This window comes from Xenopus laevis, chromosome 5L, assembly GCF_017654675.1.
Source record: "Xenopus laevis strain J_2021 chromosome 5L, Xenopus_laevis_v10.1, whole genome shotgun sequence".
In the NCBI taxonomy this organism is placed as follows: domain Eukaryota; kingdom Metazoa; phylum Chordata; class Amphibia; order Anura; family Pipidae; genus Xenopus; species Xenopus laevis.
The window spans coordinates 165,242,549-165,255,499 of record NC_054379.1 but is presented as its reverse complement, the minus strand read 5'-3'; the positions used below and the strand labels follow the sequence as shown (position 1 = coordinate 165,255,499).

Genomic DNA, 12,951 nt, shown 5'->3' with positions numbered 1-12,951 from the left:
CTGCTGTTATTTAAGGAGGGATGGTGCTGGGCCCACACTCTGTGGGTGTGCGAAATGGAGACGGTGAAGGATCCTTAGTAACCACAGTTATTTTTACCATAATAATAGAATTAATAGAATATTTCATTTTCCTTCTGTGAGTTTTGCCTTTTCCCCTTGACATCGCCTGATAGAAATAACATGTCACTTAGTCACAACTAAATGAGACGTTCCTTGTATCTAGAGGAGTTGTTGCCTTCATCGGTTTGGTTATACCACGAGACACCTACACTCAGAATGATGCAATAGAGCAGTGATCCTTAACCATTAGCTCGTGAGTAACATATTGCTCTCCAACCCTTTGGATGTTGCTCTCAGTGGTCTCAAAGCAGGTGCTTATTTTTTTTGAATTCCAGGCTTGTAGGAAACTTCTAGTTGCATTAAAGCCAGTATTGCCAAGTAGAGCTTTCTGTAGGCTGCCAGTCCACATAGGGGCTACCAAATAGCCAATCACAGCCCTGGCATTCTCAAGAACTATTTTCATGCTTATGTTGCTCCCCAACCCTTTGAATGTGGTTCATGGGTAAAAAAGGTTGGGGATTCCTGCTCCTAGAATGACTCACTGGTTGGTTCACTGCAGCCTTGTCTACCACAGGGTTCTGGAACCAAGACCTCATATCCATAAATGGAAGTCTAAAAGAACCAACATGGCTACCCTCCTACCATATATGTCACTAAGGAGCAAACCATGGGACATGCCAAACCTGTGCATCCACCTATCAGCCCACTATTTAACACTGCAGATCTTTATGGAAGGCCGTAGAACTGATTGGGGTTCTATACAATAAGGAAAGAGTAAATCTCTGCTCCCCTACATTCTATGTAAGTGGGTTACACAACGACACAAATAAGAAGCATTCGACTTGGAGGGTTGCAGCAGTGTATTGTACAGAAAGACTATCTGGACCTTGAAGTCCATGCTGGAACCATAGAACCAGCTATTAGGACTGTGATCTAAGGTGACTCAGCCCCCCCAGGCTGAAAATCCAATTGGGTGCTGCCTTTCCAGCCGTGTATTATAGGTTATTAGCTGAGCAAAAGTGATGAAGGCCAAATCTCCTGTCTGCTTCCTTGGTGCTCCTGAAGGCTTAGCTTAGGCAATCAATGTATTTCTCCCATGTACCCTGGAATGACTTCTCCAGTCTGTAGATTGTGTCCCAGGTATAATAATAAAGAATAATAAGACTCCATGATTACTTTGATCTGTAGTGAGACCCAGGCTCTGATGACAGATGACACTATATGAATTAGAAGCTCTACTGGAGCCTCAGGGAGCTTAGCAACTATTCTACTATATGTCCTTTTGCTCCAATTAATGATCCATTAAAAATAATTTGTCTGTATTTTCCATCCAGGAGTGGAATGATTACAAACTGCGGTGGAACCCAGCTGACTACGACAATGTAACCTCAATCCGAGTACCTTCGGAGATGATCTGGATTCCTGACATTGTACTATATAATAAGTAAGTCTCTAATACAACAAGATTCAATGACTTTAACTGTATCACGTTGTAAGGATCATTTGGCCTCCAGTTAATTCTCTATGGCTCACAGTATACAGATCAAAGGTTTACACTGCTGACCCCTCACAAGGATGAGCCAAATAATGGAAGATGTTGCCCACTAACCAATGTGGTGAAATGTCTCCGAGATGGGTTTCAGTGGTTCCATAATCATTTAATAAAGGTTCTTGACATAAACAGGAAAAGTCTCTAGTGCCATGGTAGAGCACCAATAAACAGACTACCAGAGGAACATACTTATATCCTGAGTCAATTTTATTGTGGATTGCTCTACTAGGATACTACAAACCACTTCTCACACCCCTCAGTGAAGGTAGCTTCATCATTTCATGCCCACAGGGCAAATCATATATGTATGACAATGCCCTCCATTAACATTCACAGTACCATTGCCTCACCTTCGCCTCACTCTGAGGCCTCAAGCTTGATGTCTTGATATCTGGGGATCAGCCTTGATCCCCAGATATATGTCTTCCATTAAAGACATACTATTGTCAAAGCGCTGGTCATCAAAGGCGACATTATGTAGCACTTATACAATTCCTCAGAAGCACTTGTAGGTCCTCTGAAAAAATGGCGCTGAAAAAAGAGAGCTGAAGAAAACACTCCATAGATGAGTTCCCTTCCCATATAATCTATTCTTTACATTTACAAAACTGCTTCAGCATCTGGGTTTACTCATTGCCTGGGCCTCACACCAAGCTCCGGACTGCATCCTTTGCTCCCCACTTGGATGGTCAACAGAAGTCTGTCCTCTTCTACCCCCAAGGAAACTCTACCCTGTCTTGCAAAATCTATTCTCAATAAAGGGATCCATTTCGATTACAACCCTATAGCTATATGAAATTAAGGCTGGCCATATTTGGCCAGGCTCCTTGATGCCATATAAAGTCTTGTATGAGTCACAAACCCTGCCTTCTTTTCTGTAGCTTTGTCAGAGTTTCAGCATAAAAGTATCTGATTTGGCCAACCAGTCCTCATCCTCCTTCTTCTTCCTGATCACTTCCCTGTTGAAATTCCCATATCTGTAAGTAACATATGAAATATTGTCTCTGTATTGGTTTCATCACGTCTTAACTGTCATGTCAGTTTATACGTTTCATGAGTCCTTTGCACAATGGAGCCATCACTGTAGCTGTCAATAAGTTGCCGTGTGTGCATTTTGCATAACAATGGGTTTAATGGGCTGCGGTTTTCTGACGTTCATTGCATTTTAATTTCTTCGTAAGATTGATGAGAATTTATTTAGACCTGAGTGGGGCTGTTGTTAATGTTCGTATGGATGTTAGTGTAGTTCTCCCTCTCTATAATGCTCAGGTTTGGAGCCTTTGCAAACGTAACACAAGCTTTTACTAAATGCAGTCATGTAGTAACTCAATAGGGGTAATGTATAACCTCCTGGGCACATAGACATCCTCCCCTCCTCTCATCCTTGCTGAATAAGAATGCTATTGCACCCCTTAGTTTCTCTGTACTTCTTCCCTTGGTCAATAGTAAATGACCCCCAATGTATCCATATTGGTTGAAAACATCATGGGAAGTCCTAACTCATCTCCTTGATGCTAAGGATCACCCCAGTCTTTATTCTCCATCCCTCGAGTTGCCACACCATGCTTGATTTAAACCAACCCTTTCAGCTTCTGCTCCTATTAGTACTCAGTACTCAATAGCTGCCTGGAAAAATGTCTTCCCTCCGTGGGTCTATAGAGTACAGCAGATTACACAGAAACATTGCCCTTGGAATATCACCCTTGAGAACCTATTTGGAAATTGATTTTTGTTTTTAATTTTATTTTGGTACAGGACAGATATCTCTATCTTCCTTTCTTGCCACTGATTAATAAATTCTTGGGGAAAAAAATGAATTTCTTTCCTTTCAACACAACTGTGATTTATAGAGCAGCGAAACCCTGGGTGTTTAGAATTGGTCGCCTAGAAATGCTTCCAGTAATAGTGTTTGGTGGATAACAAATGCTTTCCTAAAATAGTCCTGCTGCTATTTTTTGTGATTGCTGTGGGGACTCTGCAGGAGATAAACTGAGAGGAGAATCATTACCCAACCTTGTGCCATCAGTGAGTTTAAAATGTATTTTAAGCAATTTACTGCACTTAAATCTAATGATTTAGTTATCTATCTGCATGGGGGAGGCCTGAACATGGGATCCCTATCACTTGTCCACGTGTATAACCCTATATATACTACTCCACTAAATAAAAAACTATTAATTGTCCCATCTCCCAACTTTATGGCCTGAAGAGCCTTTTATCAAGGTAAAGCCCCAAAGCTAATGTTGAAATGAAAATGTAGTCTTCTCAGTCTCTCCTGCAGTTAATCAATTACTTCATATTGAAGAGCTGAACTTCATCTGTCACTGGGATGGGGAGATACTGCTGGGTACAGACACACAGCTGGTGCCTCTGGGAACATGTTCAGCTCTCAGTATCTTGATCCTACATCTGTTATTGCCCGTTTCAGCAGCTTCTTTCATGTCAAACCCATAACACATAATTTTTTCTCCTCTACATTAGTGTTTTAAAACCAGTTTGTGGATGAGACCCTTACTTTGCACTTTAAATAAACTCCTGGGACTATTTCATTTGATGTATTCTCATCTCATTGGGGTTTTCACCAGTTCTGGAGTGAAGAATGTTTTTTTTTTGTCGTATGGCAACCTAAGGGCCCGATTCACCAAGGGTCGAATATCGAAGGTTAATTAACCCTCGATATTCGACTGGGAATTAAAATCCTTCGACTTCGAATATCAAAGTCGAAGGATTTTAGCGCAAATAGTTCGATCGAAGGAATAATCGTTCGATCGAACGATTAAATCCTTCGAATCGAACGATTCGAAGGATTTTAATCCAACGATCGAAGGAATATCCTTCGATCAAAAAAACGTAGGAAAGCCTATGGGGACCTTCCCCATAGGCTAAAATTGACTTCGGTAGCTTTTAGATGGCGAACTAGGGGGTCGAAGTTTTTCTTAAAGAGACAGTACTTCGACTATCGAATAGTCGAACAATTTTTAGTTTGAATTGTTCGAGTCAAAGTCATGGTCGAAGTAGCCCATTCAATGGTCGAAGTAGCCCAAAAAACACTTCGAAATTCTAAGTTTTTTTACTTCGAATCCTTCACTCGAAGTTAGTGAATCGGCCCCTAAGAGTTCATCTTTTTCCAAAATGTAAAAAACAATACTTAAAATCTAACCGCTTGATAAAATTACACTGTTTTGATGACCTTGAAATATAAAGTGATCTGATTTGAGGAAAATTGCCCTATATGGGTGGACGTTTGATTATTGCAGTTGTGATGCATTTGTTGCAGGCTGAACTCCCCTTCGAAACAAATTTGCTGGAATTGTTGGGGGGGGGAGAAATGGAGAATTTTATCCCAAATTGCGCTTTGCGCACTGAACTTGTGTTCTATAAACCCCTTATGCGATTATTTAAAATAAGTTTATTTTCATATTGTTGAGCTTTTGGGTCAAAGTCATAAGCAGTTTTATTCAAGGTTTCATTGAAAATAACTAAGGATGCACCAGATCTGTTAATTTTTGTTTGTAAGTTTTATGGTTACAGTAAAAGAAGTAAAGCTGTGTTCTGATGTATATTTGTTCCCCATATGTATCTAACCCAGTCTATATTTATTCTCTTCCAGTGCAGACGGGGAGTTTGCAATAACACACATGACTAAAGCTCATTTATTCCACAACGGGAGAGTGAAGTGGGTGCCTCCAGCCATCTACAAAAGCTCCTGCAGCATCGACGTCACCTTCTTTCCCTTTGACCAGCAGAGCTGTAAGATGAAGTTCGGCTCGTGGACTTACGATAAAGCTTGGCTTGACTTGGAGAGCATGGAGAGGAACGTGGACCTTAAGGACTATTGGGAGAGTGGAGAGTGGGCCATAGTCAATGCAGTTGGAAAGTACAATTCTAAAAAATATGACTGTTGCACTGAAATCTACCCGGATATCACTTATTACTTTATCATCCGGAGGTTACCTTTGTTCTACACCATCAACTTAATCATCCCCTGCCTTCTAATTTCTTGCCTTACTGTGCTGGTCTTTTACCTTCCATCAGACTGTGGGGAAAAGATTACTCTCTGCATCTCAGTTCTTCTCTCATTGACTGTCTTCCTCTTGCTTATAACAGAAATCATCCCTTCCACCTCGCTGGTTATCCCATTAATTGGGGAGTACCTCCTCTTCACTATGATATTTGTCACTCTCTCCATTGTTATCACGGTCTTTGTGCTTAATGTCCACCATCGATCCCCTAGTACTCACAAGATGCCACTTTGGGTACGTTCTGTGTTTCTGGATCATATACCCAGGTGGCTGTTTATGAAGCGGCCTCCTGCCCCGGTGGAAGAAGTAATTAGCCAATATGACACACCAGAACTCAAGCTCAGCACATCCAAGTATTGGATGGAAACCAATGTGGATGACAAGTGGGGGGAGCCAGAAGCAGAGCTTCAATCTTGCCACGTTCGTCACACGACCACCCATAACCAAAGCCTCCAATATCGATATGATTATAATCATCATGTCTCCGGGGGGCAAAGTCAGACTCCTCGTCATAATAGCACAGAAACAGCCGAATCCAGTTTCTTGTTGTCTCCAAGTGTCTTGAAAGCCTTAGAAGGAGTACACTATATTGCAAATCACCTCCGGGCTGAAGACGCTGACTTCTCCGTAAGTATCCCTGACTTTCTAACTGTATCAGGCCAACTACTTGGACAGTAAATTGACTTTATTTTGAACTTCTGGCCCAGAAGTTTATAATAAAGGACTCTAAAGGTATAGAGCTTGCAGTTCAAGATGTTGCAGAGTGTAAGGGTACACTCAAATGGAGAGATTTGATTTGGAGTGTGTACTGTAAATACTAAGAAGTTTAGGCATCTTTTAGTAAATTTTGGAGCTTGTTTCCCGATTCTTCCAGAAGTATGAATTAGTTAAGTGAGTTTTTGGCTTGTTGGATTTGTCAGGCTGAGGCTGGAGGAGGAGCTTGCTGGTTCTTGTAGAGGAACATGAGAAAAAGGAGGAGAGTCAGTTAGCACGGTTGAACCTTCTGAGGTGACTGAAGGCAGAAGGAGGAAAGCTATGCTTTGAGGACTTCCTTCCTATCTCCATCATGATGGCCATCCTTAGTTGACCCATCTCAAATATTATGAAGCTATGGGGGCAACTTTGAAGGCATAAACCTTAGCCGTCATAGAAGATACATCATTTCCAGCTAAATAGTTTGTCAGACTTTTAGGTGGTGGTGTAGATAAAAGAAAGAAGGAAACTGTACTGGTTGGGTTTGAGCATCTAGAAAAAGATTCCAAACCTCATCTGTATTCTAAATTCTCACCTTTCATTTCCATTGTGTTTTTTTCAGGTGAAAGAGGACTGGAAGTATGTGGCAATGGTAATCGACAGAATATTCCTATGGATGTTCATCATTGTCTGTCTGCTTGGGACAGTTGGACTCTTTCTTCCCCCTTTCTTGGCGGGAATGATATAGGACTGTACTACTAGAGTGCTAGACATCAGTCTTCTATTTATGATCAGCAAGAAGACAGATGGAGCCATTGCTCTCATCATGGACACAGGGAGCATTCAAAATATATAAAAACTCTCTCTTCGGATCCACCTTGGAGATGCAACCATTAGCAAGGCTTTTCCTCATGAATACTAGAGATGATTGAGATAATTTTTGGATTATTATTATTAATATTTTATTACAATTAGGTAATTTTATGACATCCCTCATGTTCAAAGGTTTAGAATGTGGGAGCTACGGTGAAAGTAGTGATGGGACAAGAAAAGAACTGGGATTATTTTTGGAGACAATGTCTCCTAGGACACAATGGACAAGGGTTTGAGCTGGAAATACAGTTTGTCGTTCAGTAAACTTATATTCTCATTTGCACCCCAAAAATCAAAAGCAAGCTTGAATATACTGACATCAGGTATAGTTTATTAAACTATGTCCTTTTGTACGATGGCAGTGTTTTTTGTTTTTTTTTTTGTTATTCTTTATATAGTGATAACCTTTTGCTTACTGGTAGCGTCCGTGGAAATAACAATATGAGATAGGAAGGTCAGAATTCCAGCTCCACTTGAGCAGTTGGGTGGGTTTGGACAGAATTTGCAGTGGAATTTTTCCCCCATATACCCACAATGCAACATTCCTTCCCAGAATTATACTCTATAAATCAATACATGTTCTGCTCTAAGACTTAACTTTTTGTGTGATAGCAAAGAACTGTGTCTTCCCTTGAATACAGAGGGTGGTACAAGGGTGACATTAGGGGCTGCAAGGTTTATGGATGAGAGTTTTTGGATGAGGTTCCCCTTTAAACAGTAGAGGTTTATAAGAGCTGATATAAGTGGAATTCCTGCTTAGATACATAATATACGTTCCCTTCCAATAAAAGCCAATTCACCCACACATGGGGGGTCATTAATCCATGTCCTGATAGAACCTCTCCATCTCTCGGTCCTAAATGGCTTCCAGGTCTGATCGGAAAAGCTTTTAGCGGAGACACAAAGAGGTCGAGGGGCCTCCCACTCCCCAACGTACTTATTTTCCTTACGTCCGACTCCGGCTCCATTAATTTTTCAGCGCTGCCTTATTTCTGGCTCATCAAACATTAAGCAGTCGGAAAAGGATTAACATTTTCTTTAAATAATCTCCCCATTGACGCGACTGACACAGAGTTAAGGGATTTCAATTAAGAGTAGAAAGCTGGAGTATTACTTTGCGTTACCTTCAGCCTGAACTACAAATCCCAGCACAGTCCTAGGCATTGCAGACGCTGGCTACATGGCTTGCAATGTTTCAACAGTCGCAACCGACAGTTCAGAAAGGGACACTGCCTAGCAATTAAAGCCGCACAGCACGTGGGGATACAGTGATACAGGGATGAATGACACAAAGGTGATACCTTAGCGCTTAGCCTAGTTTGTTCCAGAATTAACCTGATCCGCTGACTTATTTAGTAATGTCTCTGAGTTACAAAACTGGGGCAGGGGAAGGGCTATCACTTTCACATCATCCAAGAAGCATTTTGTTCCTAATTAGACTTCTCTATTTAAAGTCAGTTAGACGGGGCCTCAAACGCCACCAAACTTCTCTTTCTCTCCTCCCAAGTCTCAGGTTACACAAGTTTGTCCAGGAGTTTTTATATACTGATGCTGAAGCCTCTTGTGTAATAACGTGTTACAGCGACACCCAGTGGCCAAACCCAAGTATTACAGCACATGCAATGCCCAACTGGCTAATGCACTGCTGTTCTGACTCAGGACAACTGATCATGTGATGCATACCTCCCAACCGTCCCGTTTCTAGTGGGACAGTGCCGATTTTGACAGTTCAACCCACAGTCCCGGGTTGTTACTGAAATGTCCTGACTTTCTCTTTGATCTTGAAAAAAGATACAACATTTCTAAAGCTTAATTGGCTTTTGGCAGAGAGCCCAGAATACTTGGCAGGTGAACTTTGATACTTTTGTAACAATTTAAGATCAGCAAATAAACTGTTGTAACAATTTAAGATAAGCAAGTCTCTTGGGAAAACTGCGATTTGCAGCTTAAAGGACAATTCACCTTCATTAGCAAAACTGTAATAACACATCAAAACCTCAAAAATGTGTTTTTTCATAACCTGCCAAATTTTGTAAAATGACCATGGTAATTAGGGGGTGTGGCTACAAAAATTGGGCATGGTCAAAATGTTGTCCCTCTTTCTCTTTCCAAAATGTTGGAAGGTATGACAGTGTAAAGCTGTGGGTTGCGGCAGGGGTCCCTGAGGTGGTAGCCCCGGTTGACCCAGGACCCCCGGTCCTAGAGAGGGATATTCTGAGACAATTTGCAGTTGGTTTTTATTTTCTATCATTTGTAGTTATTTAGCTTTTTATTCAGCAGCTCTCCAGTTTGTAATTTCAGCCATCTGGTTGCTAGGGGCCACATTCCCCTAGCAACAATGCATTGATTTGAATAAGAGACTGGGATATGAATAGGAGAGGCCTGAATAGAAAGATGAGGAATAAAAAGTAGCAATAACAATAAATGTGTAGCCTTACAGAGCATTTTTTAGATGGGGTCAGTGACCATCATTTGAAAGATGGAAAGAGCCCGAAGGAAATAATTCACAACCCAACCTATAAAAAAGAAAAACTGAAAAACCAATTGAACAGTTGCTTAGAAATAGCCATTTTATACATACTAAAAGTTGAGTATAAGAGTCTTTAGTAGGGAGCTTGAGATCATAGGGGTATCTAGTGATCAACGTTGGCTCCACCAAGGAGAAACAAGGGTTATCCAGCAGCAGAGTTTGGGTACAGGGGGGTTTTTCCATGGAAATCTTGAGCTAATGATATTGATACTGCCAGTGTTTTACTGAAGTATTTGGGACCCCCTCTCTGCCCCCTGACAACCACCCCTACACCATAACCTCACACTCCAATACACTCTCTGACCAGCCTGTCCCCCTCCTGTGGTCCCTCTCTTTGGGCATGCTTATCTGCAGACTGGTATATCACTGGGTAAAGGGGTCGGGAGCTGTGATTGGCCCAAAGGCAGCCAAGAAGAAGCGAAATGATTAATCTCCATGGAAATAACCAGTGATGCTTTTAGTAACTTGGCCTTTAATAGATCAATATATACAAATGGCTCCCGGAACACTGATATTGCAATGGACTCGCGTGTATATTACACATGAAATGTACTTTACATCATTACATACAATAGTAGCTTACGGGCAAGGAATGAGCCGTTACACGTCAATAATATACAAAGTAGCACATAGGAAGCCCCCCTGTATATTGTACAAGTACCACTGGTAAGGTGAGTAATATACACTGAATATTCTCCCCCTCATACGCACGAGCCCCACCTCCTCCCTACACACACACATGAGCCCCGCCTCCTTCCTACAGGCGCATGAGCCTCGTCTCCTCCCCACACATGCACGAGCCCCTTCTCCTCCCTACATGTGCACGAGCCCAGCCGCCTCCCTACATGTGCACGAGCCCCTTCTCCTCCCTACATGCGCACGAGCCCAGCCGCCTCCCTACATGCGCACGAGCCCCGTCTCCTCCCTACATGCGCACGAGCCCAGCCGCCTCCCTACATGCGCACGAGCCCCGTCTCCTCCCTACATGCGCACGAGCCCCGTCTCCTCCCTACATGCGCACGAGCCCCGTCTCTTCCCTACATGCGCACGAGACCAGCCACCTCCCTACATGCTCACGAGCCCCGTCTCCTCCCTACATGCGCACGAGCCCCGCATCCTCCCTACATGCGCACGAGCCCCGCCTCCTCTTTACATGCGCACAAGCCCCGTCTCCTCCCTACATGCGCACGAGCCCAGCCGCCTCCCTACATGCGCACGAGCCCCGTCTCCTCCCTACATGCGCACGAGACCAGCCACCTCCCTACATGCTCACGAGCCCCGTCTCCTCCCTACATGCGCACGAGCCCCGCCTCCTCCCTACATGCGCACGAGCCCCGCCTCCTCTTTACATGCGCACGAGCCCCGTCTCCTCCCGACATACACAAAAAGCCCCGTCTCCTCCCTACATACACAAAAAGCCCCGTCTCCTCCCAACATGAATTGGCATGATCCTTTGATGTATGAATGGAAGTAACTCCCAGCAACAATGTTCCAACATCTAGTGGGGACCTTCCCAGAAGATTACAGTTATAGCAGCAAAGGCAGGGGGGGACGGTATATTCAGCCCCTTGGTTTGGGAATGAGATGTTGGGCAGAGAGGTGGTCTGGTTAAATATACTAGATGGTTAGCAGGTTGTACAGTACAGTTAGGGGATGATCTTGCTGGTTGTTTGTCCCAATTCATCCCTTAGTAACAATGTAACCCATCTGCCTATACATTAGATGTACCACTCACCTTACCCTTAGTCTGGGCAACATACGTCTATGAGTCTCATTCAAGTACTTACATCGCCCTCTGTCTGAACATTGTCTCATTCAGCAAGTGCCTGGTGCAAGGGTGGAGTCAGTGACTTGGGTTAGTGGGCCGGACTTAATGCAATATGGCAGCTTACCAAGTAGAAAAAGAAATGGTCCATAATCCATAGAAGCCTGCCATTAGATATCAATGCAACTAATTAAGAGATCAGAGTTGGCCCCACTATGGCTTGCTGATCATAATAGGATGATCCAATTAAATATATATATTAGCTATGTGCCTGAGAATAACTCTGAGTTCTGCACATATTTCTACCCTTATAAAGACTGTCTCTGTTTTTTCTTTTTATATGGGGCACCCCCTTTTCAGCATGGCCAGCATTATATTAATAAATACAGCTTTGCTTCAGTGACTCCGTCACATTCCTGCTCCACTTCCATTTTACACACAATTTAAACACATTTCAGTAAAAATTTTGCTAAATATTTTTTTCTGCACATAGAAAACAAAATACCGGTCCACGTAACGTTTCCAAGGCCCAAACTTCTGACCAAAAGAAAAGCACTAAGTCCAACCCCAATGGATGGAAAGCAAATTGACAAATAGATATTAATCCATTTATATTTAAACATGGGGGAAAAAATCCAAAGGAAAAAATAAACTATGTACAAAAGGAAAATCTTAAACATGCTCAGACTTGGCCACCGTTGGGCAAGAACATTTGAGGGTAGAAAATGGGAAGATTTGTGTGTGATGCTCTTTGGGAACAGAAACCCATTAATGGTGGAATGTGAAACCATGGCAATCAGCTGGGATGCTGGGAGTTGTAGTACAGGTATGGGATCCGTTATCCGGAAACCCGTTATCCAGAAAGTTCCGAATTACAGAAAGGCCTTCTCCAATAGACTCCAGCATAATCAAATAATCCAAAATTTTAAAAACGATTTCCTTTATCTCCGTAGTAAGAAAACAGTAGCTTGTACTTGATCCCAACTAAGATATAATTAATCCTTATTGGAGGCAAAACCAGCCTATTGGGTTTATTTAATGTTTACATGATTTTCTAGTAGACTTAAGGTATAAAGATCCAAATTACGGAAAGACCTGTTATCCGGAAAACCCCAGGTCTCGATGATTCTGGATAACAGGTCCAATACCTGTACAATTGAAGAGCCCTGGGCCTTTCAGGCATAAATATTGGAGACAGGTGGGATGTAATAAAAATACTTTAAAGGTTTTGTTCACTTTTGAGTTAAGTTTTACTATGATGTAGCGAGGGATATTCTGAGACAATTTGCAATTGGTTTTCATTTTTTATCATTTGTGGTTTTTGAGTTATTTAGCTTTTTATTCAGCAGCTCTCCAATTTCAGCAATCTGGTTGCCAGGGTCCAAATTCCCCTAGCAACCATGCATTGATGTGAATAAGAGACTGGAATATGAATAGGAGAGGCCTGAATAGGTGA

The 12,951-nt window shown here is 42.4% G+C and overlaps 1 protein-coding gene across 2 annotated transcripts in view; it reads left to right on the top strand.

Annotated features, from left to right (window-relative positions):
* Positions 1-7,553, top strand: part of chrna2.L (cholinergic receptor, nicotinic alpha 2 L homeolog) — a 32,149-nt gene extending 24,596 nt beyond the window's left edge. For both annotated transcript variants that reach the window (XM_041563619.1, XM_018264125.2), the window contains exons 5-7: positions 1,395-1,504; positions 5,223-6,261; positions 6,950-7,553. In XM_041563619.1, coding sequence (XP_041419553.1) covers positions 1,395-1,504; positions 5,223-6,261; positions 6,950-7,075 — 1,275 coding nt within the window. In that variant the 3' untranslated portion in view covers positions 7,076-7,553. The remainder of the gene's footprint in view (positions 1-1,394; positions 1,505-5,222; positions 6,262-6,949) is intronic.
* The last annotated feature ends 5,398 nt before the right edge of the window (positions 7,554-12,951 follow it).